This window comes from Lissotriton helveticus, chromosome 11 (assembly GCF_964261635.1).
Source record: "Lissotriton helveticus chromosome 11, aLisHel1.1, whole genome shotgun sequence".
In the NCBI taxonomy this organism is placed as follows: Eukaryota; Metazoa; Chordata; class Amphibia; order Caudata; family Salamandridae; genus Lissotriton; species Lissotriton helveticus.
Genome location: NC_136072.1, coordinates 223,813,014 through 223,829,148, shown reverse-complemented (window position 1 = coordinate 223,829,148; position 16,135 = coordinate 223,813,014). Strand labels below are relative to the sequence as shown.

The 16,135-nt window shown below is 45.5% G+C and overlaps 1 protein-coding gene across 1 annotated transcript in view; it reads left to right on the top strand.

Annotated features, from left to right (window-relative positions):
• The window catches only part of LOC144791542 (nicotinamide N-methyltransferase-like), a 49,097-nt gene that overhangs the window by 21,107 nt on the left and 11,855 nt on the right, over window positions 1-16,135 (top strand). Inside the window, exon 2 of the mRNA XM_078666258.1 lies at window positions 14,685-14,892. Within this exon, the coding sequence (XP_078522384.1) occupies window positions 14,685-14,892 (208 nt within the window). The remainder of the gene's footprint in view (window positions 1-14,684; window positions 14,893-16,135) is intronic.

Below are 16,135 nucleotides of genomic sequence, written 5' to 3'. Positions count from 1 at the left end.
ACAGCAAGGGACTCCCTATCTATGGGGTCTTCACTATCTGCTGGCGCCCATTCACTGTCATCCTCTTCCTCCTCTTCAGACTCTTCAGGGCTCCCCACAGACCCACCACCCTCATGGTGTGAGGCCCGGGCCCTCTCTTTCTCACTGTGCTCCCGTTCCCAGTCATCCTTCTGCCATTGGATTAGGTTATCCCTAAGCTCGGACTGGATGTCTGACTCATTCACTGTGATGTCTCTCTCCTCACAAAACTGTACCAACTCATGCATACTGTACCTAAACAGACCACAGAGGTTAAAAAAAGATTTCATCTTGGCAGGATGCTCACAGACACGTGCAGCACAGGGGACTTAACTGTCTGAGCTGAAGCAAGAGTACACAATTCACAAGGTATTCAGCAGGCTCCCTATCCCAGAGAACTCACACTCACTTGTCCAGTGCAACACACCATTCATCCACACACAACCCCCCCTCGGACTGGTAAGGCAGTTTCTACCGCCCCTGATTTCTCAACCCGACCACACGTGACCAAGGTACCAAGCTCTGGGAGCGGAGCGGGGAACAAATGTACTGGACACTATTACGCTGCTACCACTGGATCCCACCCTCTGGGGAATCCAGAAAATTCAAACTGCACTTAGGGGATAGAAACCACCCAGAGCTAGTGACACCTAACTCACAGTGCACAAGAAACACATTTCCAAAGAAATGACATTTAGAACAATTTAGAAACAATAATCCCCAAAATGTGATTTATCTAAAATGCAGAGTTTTGTGGTGCAGCCAGCTGCCACTGCGGTACAGTGCAAACACAAATCTGGATCCCTTCCGCTGTCTACCAGTGTTAGAAATGGGATTTCCAGTGGGCTGAGGCTTGCGCCAAAGTCAGGCAGAAACCACCATTCGTACGTCAGGAAAAGGGAGTTACACGCCAAAGATAACCCCTGCTCACCCTCTAGGCAACGTGGCGCGAGCAGTAAGGCTTATCCCGGAGGCAATGTGAGTTAAAGTTTTTGCGCACGCACCCCCAGCAACAGCACCCAAGGCCCACCACAAAGAAAACTCCACACTAGGTTATATGTAGAAATAACCTTTGTATTGTACCAAACACATTAGATAAAAACACACACTTTACAATGTGCCAACAGGCACGGGCAAAATTTACAGGGGATATATGTACAGGACAGGGCCACATGGACCACTGTCAGGAATATGCACTTGTAGATTTTAGAATACTTGTTAGAAATAGCACTTTGTAGAACATTAGAATAATAATCACTTTAGCACAAAATAGGAAATGGAGCACACAACCAGTAACTACTGGTAACAGGTAAGTACCACCTACGCAACCCTAACCACCTTAGGAAAATATTACGCAGGGAACCAGGACCTCACCAGCAACACCTGTACTAGGAAGAACAACCACCTAAGTATCACTATACATTTAGGGGTATAGGCATGAACACATTACACATGATGCATCACAACATTCAGAGGTGTAGGGAAAAACACATGATGTATAAACATACATTCAGCGGTGTAGGAAAAAGCACATGACGTATTAAAAACACATTCAGAGGTGCAGCAAAGAACAATTGCGCAGAAATTACATTGGCCAAAACATATAGCTGTCCCCAAGCCAACTGGACTCTCTGGGGCTGAAACGCCCTGTGTCCCAAAGTCAGGGCAGGCTGCGCAGGCAGCCAAAGCAGATTTACGCCAAGCCTAAACGTAGCAGCTGCCCACTAAGTGCTGGGCAGCTGTAGAACTCCTCTGGGCTCCTAACATGAACACTAGCTCCAAAAAGAAACGAGGTGGGAGCCTTGCAGGCTCTAAAACAACCAACTGTGCCCCAGGAGCCTCGTGGGCTCTAAATGATCACTGGGGCCTCAGGAGCCTCGCAGGCTCTAAATAAACCAATGCCACTGTCGTTGGTGGGGCCTCAGGGCTCTCCACCCAACTGTGCCTGGGAGCCTCTCGGGCTCTAGACAAAATGATGTCCCCATACGTTGGAGTCCCTCGTGGACTCTGAGAAAATGCCCCCGCTTCGGTGGAGTCCGTCTCGGGGGGACTCGGACTAAATATTGCCGCCTGGAGCCTCTCGTGGGCTCTAACTAAAATAATGCCCCTGGGGACTGAGGTTACCGGGGAGTGGCCCGCTGCCTTCCGGGGCCGCTCCACCAGCCCACAGAAATGCCACGTGGGAGCCCCTCACTGGGGACTCAAAAGAGAATGGCCACCGGAGCCCTTGTGGAGGCAAGGGGGCCCAACGCGATGACAGCACATGCCGGAGGGGAGGGGCAGGCACCAGCAATGTGCCCAGACACCCTCCTCTTCCCAATTGAACACCGGGGCCCCACTCACCATGACCTCTTGCGGGGACTCCTCTTCCGGCGGCGCTTCTCCTGGGCTGCGGGGGCTCTCTCCACCACACGGGAGCCCTGGCTGCGACCGCATCACTTCTCTGCTTCTGGGCTGCATGGCGAGGCTCTCCAGCCGGTCTCTGCTTGCTTTCGGGCCGATCACGTGGGCACGGGGCTTCCTTCAGACAACCGGAAGTCCCGCCCCACCTCAGGTACACCTCTGCCTGACTTCCGATTTCGGTTTCCTTGGTGGCCCGGGCCGGCGGCGGTAATTTCCCTCGCAAAAGACGAGGGGTGGGCTCACTCGAAGGAAATAAATAAAACGGGCACCTGCTCAGATTACTTCTAAAATGGGCACAAATGACGGCAAGTAGGCAGGGTGGGCACCTGCATTGAGAACAAGCATAACAAGGGGGATTCCCGCGCCGGGGGATCCCTTGGGATAGGGATTACAGCCTCCTTGATTAGTCAGCGCTGTAGGGACAAAATAAAGTGCTCCCAAGCGCTAGGGGAAAGTTCAAGCACCAAGTCCCTAGGAGGGCAGGGGGGGCAGGCTGGTCCCAGGGGCCAGCTCACTGGGCCCTCCAGGCAGGGAGGCAGTCCTAGTGGCGGTCCTCCTGGCGCCCAGCAGCAGCAGGCCCTACTCCAGATCAGGTAGAGAAAATTTTGCAAGGGGACACAGCCCCTTTTTATACCGGTAAATCCTTTGTCTGTGTGCAGGGTGGGGGAAAAACCAATCGCAGCTGGTTTTGGAGCACTGCGATGTGCTCAGCCCCTCTTTTCATTCACTGGCCAGGCAAGGGACATTAGACGCACCACAGGGAGCGGAACCAGCATTGTGTGGGGAAAGCCCAGCCCTATTCAGGTCCCAGGTGCACCCCTCCCTCACATCAGCATGCTAATCTCAACACTCACCACCAGGGCAGACCCATCCTGACTCCTGGAGACAGGCTCACCAGCCAGCTTCAACCAATCATACGCCAGACACAAATTACACAAACATGCCAACTTCTAGAAGTGGCACTTCCACACTAGACACATTCACGCCGCACACATCATTGCGCAGCATTCAATCTCACGAGTCCACACATACCAAACTCGCAACTGCACTCCCCACGCAGCAGGAACTACCAGGGACACATACATTCCCCATGCATTCCTATAGGTGGGCAGGCCAACCTCACCACACGCACGCACTTTACCCTGGGACACAGTGGTAAAGTGCGCAGAAACCAAAAATCACTATCACCAGGTCACATACCAAAAGCAAAAAGTTCAGTGGTGAACCTGCCAGAAGGGCCAAGTCTAACACTCCTCATGTCCGTCTGAAAGAATTCATTATGAATATCCACTCAAGAGTTCACTAAATATCTTAGTTCTTATGAAAGACCCTTGTTCAGTGTAAGAGCAATCCATCTCAATTGTTTAGTTACTTGTAAAGTGCGCTGACTCCATTTTGATTATGCTGTGCTGTATAAGCAAGTTAAATAAATTAAGAAGCAAATAACTAAATAAATAAACAACTCAAATTACTATGAATTATGTGAGGAATATGCCTTGGCCAATGTTGAGCCATTGGTGCTGAATTTGGAACAATGTAGAAGAGTCTGGTCTGCTACTGATTTAATGCAGACTCTGGCTGATGGAAGGGGAGAAGAGAGAGGATATTTACTTAAATGGAAATCTATGTCGGGCGTTGCAAAAATAGTGTCCGTGGTGGACGTGTAACTCTGAGCTCCGTATTGGGCCCGATAGTTATCCTGCATTTATCCCCTGCATCAGAGTTATCCACGGCCCGAGTTACCACGACTCCCTGTGTCGCCTGTCGGGAGAACATGACTGGCGTGCATGGCTGACCATTTCCACAATAAAAACAAAGGTCCCTAGCTGTGATTATCGCAATGGCGAATGAGACCAGGCCTACCAATTGGGCTCGGCCATGGGCATTTGAGGCAGGATGCCTGGGGCGCCCTGCCAGGCAAGGAGGCTTCTGGGCTTACTCTGCACTTTTGGAACAGCCCAGAGCTAGGGACAAGCCCCAGCCTGTGATCCGGATTGTACTGGACCTGGGGCCGCTGTGGGGGACAGTGAAGAGTGGGGGGTTATCAGCCTACCTGCCATCTGTTAAGCGGCCGGCCCCTGGACCCTGGGGTGTTGATGGACTGGGAAGGTGCTCTGAGGAACTGAGGCAGAGATGACACAGGATCGCCTCGAGGACCTCTTCCCTTCTTCGTCGTCACTGAAACTGATGACGCTGGCAGAGGTAAGAACACTGATGGTGTTCCTCTGCCCCCCCACCCCTAGCCTGACTAGACCACTTTGAGGCGGCCTTGACTGACTGTGCAGTTCCTGGGTCCTCCCTGATGCTGCTGGAGGTGGCTGCTACTCCTGAGGGGAGCCTGTCTGTGGTTATCTACCAGGCTCATCGGCCCTGGGACGACAGCCTGGAGCCCCAATTGTAGAGGTTGGTCCGTGGCCCCGTGCAAGGCAGCAAGGATCGTCTGTGGGCCCAAAAAATGTTACAGAAAAGGAAGCGAAAACTGGAGGAGGTGTGAGCTACTGTACCCCAGTGCTCTGAATGCTTCCAAATTTGAATGACTGCCTCAACAACATACAGGCCCATGCTTGCAAGCTACCACGAGGAACTGCAGTGGGCACAATAAGAACACAAAGGTGAGATGACAGAGTGGACTCCTACCTAATCTGGGGTGCAATGGGGCCCTTTTCACTTCCATCCCATCCCCAACTGAATGGGGGACAACCCGCACACTAGCGCAAATTACCTGTAGCATATGGACTCCTTGGATGCCCAGGAACCCGGACACGGGCTGCTTGACTGCTGAACTCACTACTGCAGCTGCAGTGCTCCATCCCATGCATGTCATTGAGGGGACTCCTGGGGAACGCGACCTGTTGTCTGAGAGCCTCCCTTGGATGCTGAAGCTGCGCCTCCAAGACACTCCCCTGAGCTATGGGTGATTCCCAAACACGGGGGCAAACACACAGTGTGCTCCCACAATTAAGTGATACAACCTGCTGTCTTGTGGACACAGGAGGGTTTAATGATGACTAATGATGGTGAAGCCAAAGTCCAACAAGTCACTGCTGCCAGGAGGCACGAGAAACAGCCATTACAACGCAACTAAAACAACGCACTACCATTACAACAAAACTTTTACAACGCAGGATCCATTACAACGCATGCCATTACAGCGCATGCCATTACAACGCAGCTGCTATTACAACGCATGCCATTACAACGTAAGTATGGGTAAGTATTTAATTAAATTTTAACCTCTACACCATCCAAAACTTACCCTACTATTACGCCCCCCCTGGAGTTAGAATAGTAATTTTAACCCCTACACTATCCAACACTTACCCTACTATTGGACCCCCCTGGAGTTAGAATAGTAATTGTAACCCCTACACTATCCAACACTTACACTACTATTACATTCCCATTAATAAATAAAAAAATACTTACCCATACTTACGTTGTGATGGCATGCGTTGTAATAGCAGCTGCGTTGTAATGGCATGCATTATAATGGCATGCGTTGTAATGGATCCTGTGTTGTAAAAGTTTTGTTGTAATGGTATGCGTTGTGAATGTATGCGTTGTAACGTCCATACATCAAGAGGCACAGATCCAAAGGCGGATGCCCCCCCCATGGACAAGACTCTTTGCAGCCTGCAGCACCAGAAAGAGATGCTCCTTGCCCACTCTGCCAAATTTAACAAGGTTCTGGAAGATCGGCTGATGAGCAAAGGTCTGGATGGTAAGGTGCATACCAGGATGACCCCCGCACATGGGCCCCCCACGCCCTGTCATAGCACGGCTCCTCAATTACCATGATTGCATCTTGCTTTTACAATTCTTTCACACCGAAGGTAACATATCCAATGAGAATGCTCAAATTACGGAGTATCCCGACTTCACCATGTAGGTGCAGCAACAATGAGGGTCATACTCCCCTGTTAAACAACGTCTCTGAGAACTGAACCTGAAGTACACGTTTTTTATTCCCTGCTGAGCTACTCGTCGTTGATGGGGATAAGATTCCCATCCTTCACTCACCGGAGGACGTGTGGACATGGCTCCACACAACGGATATGCTACCTTCTCCTTCCTCGGAATGGCACGAGGGTGAATAGTTGCTAACCAAACCAAGAAGATGCGGGCAATGCACAAGAGGGTGCGACCATCCAGAGATTAGGCAGCTGAGGAGAGAACCCAGGCTGTAGCTGAGGACTCCCTCCAGATCACAAATTCATTTGCCCCTTTCCAAACTGGTCGCCCATCAGAGTAGGGTTCAGACTCGGGCAAATCACTCCCTTCCATGATCTGCAAAAGTCAGGGCCCAAAGATCACCCCCAGATTGGCAGATGACCTGTGAATGTGCACTCAGGGCTGCCACTGCTCAGGTGTCAAATTGAACACGTGCCTCACCTGATGGGCTGGAAGCCGGCAGGTAAGAGGTGGTGTGTATGGGACTGCAGGGCACATATGAACACAAGGCCCACACTGAGGTCTACCCGCCAAAGATGACCCTTGTCTTTGATTTTGACACCATGTCACCCCATTGTTTCCAAGTGGACTCTGGCATTGAATGTTTATACTTTACTTGTGCTTTTCTCTTCTTATATTCTTAATATATGGCTGTTGGTGCATAGTTTGTGGGTACTTTTATGGACGGACCTTCTCATGGCAACTGTCCCAGGGGAAACAGTTTTTTAGATATTTTAGATATATGCAGTGTTTACCTGATGCATACATGCCACCTGTGGGGTGAGCCTTAGGGCTATGGAGTTATCATAGAATGCATGGCATGATGAGTGACTTACCAGACACCCGTGTCCTTCAGTACCGAATAATCCCCTAGAATGTGCACAGTAAACCACTCCATCCAAGCAATATCGATGTTATGCCTCTCTTAAATGGAATCAGATACACAAAGCCACGCTCCAAGAAACAGACCTCAACATTACTGAATTGCACAAGCACCATGCAAAGTGAAAGAGACAGCTGCATGGCACTCTTGAGTCTTCCTTCACTAGTGGGATCTGTATTTGGGTGGCCCAGGGGTACCTTACACTTTGGTCACTCAGAGGGTGGACACAGCGGGCGATTTGTGATTTTGGATGTGCAACTAGATGGCGAAGCACTCACTCTTGCTGTAATCTATGCACCCAAAAGACAACAGGGTGAATTCTTGGACACCCTCACACCGGCGCTCCTTGGAGACCCCTCTTTCCCTGGACTTTGAGGTAGGTATTTTATTTGTGTCCCATACGTGATGCTTGATTGCTCCACCCTCCCACTCAGAGCGGCAGCCACAAGACAAACCGCACAACACCTTACTCAATAGCTGTTGTGCATGCACCACTTGGATGCATGGCGCCACCTGCATCCCTTAGACCATGAGTACTCCTTTTATTTGCAGGTCCACAAAGTGCACACCAGAATTGATCTGTTTCTCTGTGCGACCTGACTTGGTGCACGGTCAGCTGAGGTAAAGTACCTGCACACACCTTATCGGACCACTGCCCCCTATGACTTTTACTATCCGAGGTATTTAGTCAAGTGGCGGTGGCGCCGGACATAAAAAAGCGTTTGACACCTCGAGGTAGGACTACCTTTAGCTGGTCCTCGCCAAAATGGGGTTTGGACTGGGATTCTTGGGATGAATTCACATCCTATACACCAGCCCCACAGAGACAGTGAAGATGGGACAGGTTATCTCGGACAGGGTGGATATCTGTGGGGGACAAGACAGGGGTGCCTGCTGTCCCCTCTTCTGTTGGCACTGGTCATGAAGACCCTGGCCTGTCAACTCTGTTGGTGGGCAGAGGAGGGGGGCATCAGGGAGCAGCATGTACACCACATTATATCACTGTACGCTGATGACAACTTAATTTACCTCCGAGACGTGGATGTGTCGCTCAGCGGTCCCATGTGAATATTGCAACCTTTTGGTGATATCCCTGGGCTGCGCGTAAATTGGGATAAGACCTGCATGTTTCCTCTGGTGGACCAGGTGGACCCCATGGGGACCCACCTAAGATGGTGCTATGACACCTTTCAATATCTAGGTATACAAATGTATCATACTGAGAAAGACCTCAAGGAAGGAAATCTGGAGAAGGCAGTTTTCTCCATACGTCAATCCCTACCTTTTTGGTGCTCGCTCCCTCTGTCTCAACCGGGTCAGGTGACGATAACCAAAATGTTGGTTCCCCCCAACTGTTGTATTTCTTCATTGCCCTCCCAATTGTGCTCCCCAGGAGCTTCTTTCGGTAACTGAACGGGTCAATGCACGCACTGATATGGGGCTCAGGACGACATTGGGTTGTCTTGAACATGATACAACACCCATTCAATGAGGGTGGTTTAGGGGCACCCCATTATGAGCTCTATTATGCTACTGTGCAGCTGCAATGGCTGATGGGGAGGTTATACAACTTAACCCACCATGAAACCATCTAGGTGTGCGCACTGCGGAAGGAAGTGTGCGCCTACACCTGGCTGACTGATTCTGTACTCCACACGCGACATGTATTTAGACAGATGGTGGTAGCGTGCACTTGTTGCCGCAGATACATACATCCCAATGGTGCCACCTGATCCACCCTTGATTCGCAGCGGGTCTCCGGACAAACCTTACAGAAAACAACAAAGTGAGTCGTCTGACGGTAAAGCTTTTCTGCCACAAGATACCATTACAGCGTTGGAATGTGTGTACAAATATGCACGTTGGCCTGATTGCATGCCCTATTCTAAAAGCATACCCCCAAGATGGCTGAGTCACGCACTAGTGTTACAGTGCATGCTATGATGGACCGAGAAGTGAACCAGTGTAGTGACTTGTCTGGTGGATAGAAATAAATACAATCTACTAAGAGGCATGGGGGCCTCTCCACACACATTTGGAGCATAAATGTTAGATCGGAAAAGGCCAGATAGAAGATATTCTGCACATAAACACAAAATTCATTAAACATTTATGCTACTGTATCAAGTTTCTGATAGTATTATATGATATAGAATAATCTTACAATACAAATTGAATTTGTTTTTGAAAAAAAAACATTGGTTGTCTTGTACTTCTCTCTCTTGCTAAGATCCATTGCCTGGATCATTAATACATGTATTAACAGCGTATGTTTAGCCATGAGGACCCTTATGCTTGTATAGCACTATACCCAGGTCCTGAGGCTCACCTTGGATTATCCAATGAATTTGTAATGCTCTGAAACAATGAAAGCTGATGGATATTTAATATGGAGTGTTACACCAGAACTAAGACCTGAAACTGGCTAATCAACTTTTCAGTGAAAGAACTCAGTGAAAGAACTCAGCATATGATAGATTTCGGAATCTTTTCTTATATTCTTGTCATTTCAAACCTGCTGGAAGGTATTTCCATAGGTCTACAACTTCTCTAAAGACTGAACTTCATCCGTGACCTCATCCAGTTAAATCAAAGGTTCCGAATTATGGTATGACAGAAATGGTCAGGATTATTTCTAGTATTCTTTTTCTACAAGTAGCCAAAACCAGTGGGCGTATATTAGGTAGCTATGACTCCATGATTATGTCCGAAAATGCTTCTTCCCTGTTTGTTTAGGGGCAGTCATTCCTCCAAACGCCAAAATATTCCTTTTCAATGCCAACATGTTGTGTCTCATTTAATCACGAAAATTATTTTTACAGCGACCCCCACCACCTGTGTTATTTTGCAGTGTTGGCACAATGTCATCTGAAAATCTAGGATGTTTATAGAAAATTGTTAGTTACTAAATTGTCACATTTCTTACTGTTTTCTAATTTAGTGTGACATAGGATGCAGTACTTTCCAACATCTATTTTTAATGGTACTGTTTTCTTAGAATGATTTCATTAATGTTGCATGTAGTCTTTAGTCACAGAATAGTTAATGGTGTTATTTTTGTTTGGCCTATAACCTTTGGGGACCCTCTTTGTTTTGCTTAACTGATTTTGTCTTATCGTACTTATTATGTTTTCAGTTCTTTCTTTTTGACTTTACTAATATGCATCACTGAGGTACGCCTTGCTACTGACGTCATGCTAAGGAGATCAGGCAGAGAGTTCTCTCATAGTAACCTGCTACCCATATCAATTGGATGGTGGGCCACTCCCAACATTTCAGTTTATCACTTTGTATTGTTGCCATTATGTCCTGTTAGCAGAACACAGGGAGTTTTCACTAATTTTAGTAAGTATACCATTGCCAGATTCAGTTTTGATCAGCAGCGTATCATTCACAGTTTCATTTATGGTTTGTTAGGAAAGCATTGAAATTTTCTGTATAACTATTTAGCACATCACAGCAGTTTCCATCAGGCCCATTGAGCACATTTTCATCAGTTACCAATTTGTAAAATTGGCATTTGTAGGTCTGTTTCCTTTAGGCATGCTGGTAATTTTCCATTATTCCAAAGTTGCTCTTCATACTTAGTACAGTATACAAGCTAAAACAATATTGTCAATTTAAATTATGTCCAGTTACTGTGGAATGCTCAGTTATATAGTTTGTTACCACACCATTGTCAGTTTTCACAATAAGAAATAAGTCTATTATTGACAGATGACGTTATACCAGCTTAACACATTGTCCATTTTTTTCCAGCGTGCTCAATTAGTATATAATTTTAATTATCCATGATTTAGAACAGCATTGCCAGTTTTCTTTATGACCAGTTGGAACAGCATGGGATGATTTCCTTACACACATTTTCCACACTATAACCAATTTCAATATTAACCAGTTAGTATTTGATTTGGCATTACACATGTTCTCCTCACAGCTTCCATTATCTTGTTCTCGGGGTAAATATGGATGGGAAGAAGTTGGCTTTCAGTTGACTAAAGTAAGACGGAGTCTAACCACAGTCAAACGCAGACCTGGATGAGGGTGTTGTAAGATCCGCCCTACCAAAAAAGAAGAGAGACTGAATGTAGAAGAAATGGGATACACCCTCCCTCAACAGACTAATAACTTGCCAAAAAGTATCCCATACCTAACTTACTTGTTATGAGGAAAAAGATTTGGCATCAATTTATCATGCTGCTGGCAAAGAAAACACTTTTTTTTCTTTGTTAGACCCTCACCCACTCCAGTAGTGTCATGCTTCATCAATGGGTCTCATCCTGGTCCCAAAAAACTAGGCTCAACCATATTCCAGCGAGCACATTAATTATTTCTCTAGCCGTGGTGTCTCTAATAACAATACCATCAAAAAATCAAGGTATCCCTTTAGTAGCAGTTGTTTGGGTATGATTAAAAGGTTTGTTGTGCGGGGGTCAGGATATAATGGTCCAATTGTCCTAGAAAATGATTGACATATTTCAGACCCTAAAACGAACCCTCTTGGGTAAAGGGCTTGCATCAGGACACAAAATGCAATTGGAACTTTTTTCATTCTGTTGTCCATTGCTTTCAATAGAACAGGAGCTTTGGCCATAACCGTGTGCCTACTTCACATAAATAAATGAAATTCTGTAATTCTTTAAATTGTTGCAGCTCTAAGAGACTGACGGGGAACCACCAACCTAGATACACAGTGTCCTCTCATGCTGATTAACTTAGAAGGATTTTCCATCTCCTGCCTTCTTTTAATATAGGGTTGCAGAAAGCCTCATTACCTCCATTCATGTCCTGTTGGTAAGCACGGGCTATTCTTCTTTGATAAGGATAATAATCACAACACTTGGAAACCTCTTTCATAAGAGCATTGCCAGAGCAACACAGATGCACTATCAGAACTAATAAATGCTCTAGAGAGTGATGTAGAAAATACTCTTCTTTAGATTTAACACTAAGAAGACAATAGAAGCAGTATTGGTCAAAAAATGAACAAATCTCCTCTCAAGATAAATTTTTCGCAAGTGACAGATCGCTTATAGCACCCTAAATTGTATGGGTGCACTATACTCATGGTTTAAATGCACTCACATGTATTTTTATTGTTTGCAGTGTTTCATGATTATTAGGATGCATTTATTCGAGTTATATTAGCATCGAAATGTAGTGTGCACATTTAAGTAGGACTTTGTATGTATTAAAGAAATTTATAATTCCTGTATGTGTAATGTGCAGGTTGAAATTTTACTTGTGTAATGTATTTGTATTTAGTATAAGTTGACTGAATTGTAGGCCCAAACTGTAGGTTGTTTTGAGTTTCATTTCTCCTTGGTTGCTCAAGAATTGTAGTTAAATGAATCCTTAGTGTGCTCGAAGATAGTATGTTCTCATCGTACTGCAGGTGCCGGAATTTGCCCTCGTTATTCTTAGATGTAAGGAGATACTCGGAATGTCTTTGAAGAAGTCTGGGAGGCAAAAATGGAGGACCACTGGAAAATAATTAATTTAATTAAAGGCTTATGTGGAAACTAAGTGAAGGATGGCGCCAATGAAGATGACGTATTGTTGGTTGAACATTGTCTTTTTGTATGGTGCGCAGGGACAGATTAGGGAGACTTCTGCTTATTTTGGAGGAGAAGGAGCATCTTAGAGCGAGCGCCATAGCTTTAAGACCCATTTGACGTAAGTACTTCTTAGGAAGTCAACATGTGCTTTCACCTTTGGGATAGAATATTGGGGAAATAGGTAGGACTCTCATTTAGAGCAGAGTAGGGAAAGATACTTTTGTTTTTCTCTCAAATGAAAAGAGAATTGGACTCAGCTTCTATCCTTTGTTGAATTTTGATTTTGGAGTTCATTATATTATGCCTCTTATGCCGAATGATTTATATACGTAGACTTGGATCTGTATTGATTTCTATGTATCTATATACTCTGATATTTACGTGTGTTTATATTCAATTATTTTTGGCCTTATAACCAAAACTGGAATTCGAGGTCTGTGGTCCTATAAAGCATGTCTAATTGAAAGTATAATCTTGAATTGTTTTACTCCCCTCCACACTTTTTAGCAGGCAATAAAAGACCATCTGCCTTGAACTTAGTAGGGAAGGTAAGGAGCAAAATTAGCGTCACCACATGGATGAAGTTCTGCTGCTGTGGGTGCACAATTGAACCATATTAATCCTTCAAACCAGTTTGTAGAAATGAAACATTCCTAAACCCCTTCCCAAACTTATATCAACAATTCCCAACACATTTACTTTTGCCCAAAAGCCCCCCCTAATATTTACAACTGAAATGGGCAATAAGATTTGGCATCTGATTCACCATGTTGCTAACATGAAATACAGATTTGGACCATTTACTAGTGAAAATTAAAGATATCAAAATACTTGGAGAGGCTGAGACCATCTGGTCTTTTAATGTATGTATTTGATTAGGTATATGAAGAGATCAAATGGGCTCAGGCTCTCCAAGTATTTTTGATATCTTTAATTTTCACTAGTAAATGGTCCAAATCTTAGGTATGGGGATTTCCATAGATTGAACCTTGATACAAAGCTAGACAATTCTGTATAGATTGGATGTAAAATAAAGGAAAGTAGAGAAAAAGGCCATGGGAGGGGATGGAGGCAGTGTAAGGAAGGTTATCAGCTTTTACCAATCAACCAGAAGGTTACCTGTATATAAGATGGCAATTGAGGAGGAGTTTCTTGAGTGAGCTTGCCACATCTGAGTTGCAAGGGAGTATGAATCAAATAATTACTTTTGCAAGAGTTACACATAACCTATGAAAGGTTGTCCGAAACTATTTAGGGAAGGATTATCCGGTGTAATTCTAAGTGGACCATATTCAGGCCAGATATAAAGAATGACCAATGATGATATAAATGAGAATCACTTAGTTTGACTGGATGTAAGTTTATCTCATAGAGGTATTTTGATAATCTAGCATGGATTTGGTCCTTCTGGATCTACGCTATATTTCACTAATGCATGACTTTCTCTCTCTACTTACAATATGCATTACATCATTTGCATAAACCAATAGACAATGAGGCACAGAAGCAATGATTGGAATATCAGCAGACACATTTACTAGCTTCTCATACAGATTGAATACATAGATCATATGCATAGAGATGACAAGCATGCAGCCTTGGTTAGCCACGGTAGCAACAAGTACTGATTAAGTTATCAGGGACCATTTGTCATAAGAAATAGGTTGAGGTTTTCAGAAACCTGACAGCTTGAGCTAGAGCTTGCTTCACCCAGAACTAAAGAGAAATAACATGCAAATGTGTTTATAATGAAGCTTAAAAAATTATTCTTTTGCTATCATACCCATTATTTGTCATTTTCAAAGTATGAGTTTAAACATGCACACTTAGCCCTAATGTAAATCATAACATGGTGCTCATTTCTTTTATAGGATCTGTGAAGGGAGACACACTGGTCTTATATGGGGTTCTCGTAAATATTCATCTGCTTTTCCCAACAAGTGCATACTTTAAGGAGATCACTATCATGGAGTATTTAGACACCAACCTGCAATATATAGATAACTGGCTTAAAAATCACCCAAAATCATTTGACTGGACCCAGTGCTTAAAACCTATTCAAGAAAATCAGGAAGAGAGGTATGAAATATACTGTTTAGTCATCCAGCACATTATAAGGATCATTTCCTACTATTATGCCTGTTTTTTTTGTTACATTCCAATACTACACTGGTTTAATCTAAGAAATAATGTCTATCAACATCTAGTGGGGGCTTTGAAACTGTACCGCATGTATTAATTTTTTTTGAAAATGTATTTGACCAAGTTTTAACATCCTACACATCAAATCCGTAAGCACAAGTTCCCAACCCCCCTGTAGTCTGCCATGGACTGAGAAGGTGTGTGCAATCCTGCTTATCCAATGAGAGTCCTGCCAAAGGGAGATGGAGAATGACATGATATGTGATGCAATGTAAGTGCGGGGAGGTGTCCCCGGGGATACATGCAGTCATGGAATTTGCTTGTGGCAAGTTAGTAGGGAATGGCGGTGAGCAAGTGTAGGCCAATTCATACTGTGTGGGGGCCCCCGCCCATTGGCGCTCAAGAGACACCACACCACAAGATGCCAGATGTTACTTAACCCTCTTCCCCCACAAAGTGGGATGTCAGCCAATACGAGGTTCCAGGCCTCAATCCCCTGTTAGGCTCCTGCTATAGCGCAACTCCCTCACAGCCAGCTCATTTGCAAAGTGCCATCACCCATGAGTGTACAGTAGAGCTGCCAGAGGACTTCCATACAAGTGGAATTTGGCGCTGACAAGTATGAGCACCAAGCCTATAAATTTGTTTGTAACTGTACCTGCCTTACGGCAGGTGAACCATCCCAGCAGGAATGCCCCTGGAGAGCCTATAAACTGCCTCCCCATTGCTGTTGATATTATGGTTTCCACCCCTGTCCAGAATGGTTGGATGACTGGTCAATCCCATACCATATGCAGAAATATGTCATTATATTCACCACATCTAGGGCAAGTGTGCTCTGTTAACCCCTTCACAGCTGGGCAAATTCTCCTGCTGTGCTGGGGGCCGGGGGCGCGCACAGCGCCCCCATGCTCCTGACGAGCTGAGCTCGTCATGAGCCACGGTGGTCGTGTGCTCATGACGAGCTGAGCTCGTAATGACCACACCCGTTTCTTTAGAACACTCGCACAGCAGGGGAATTTGCCCAGCATGCAAGCATTCTAACGGTCATGACGAGCTCAGCTCGTCTTGAGCACACGAGCACCGTGGCTCATGACGAGCTGAGCTCGTCATGAGACTCGAAGGTGCTAATGTGATAAAATTGGATCCATTTGAAACGCTCATTGTGGGACCCTAGTGG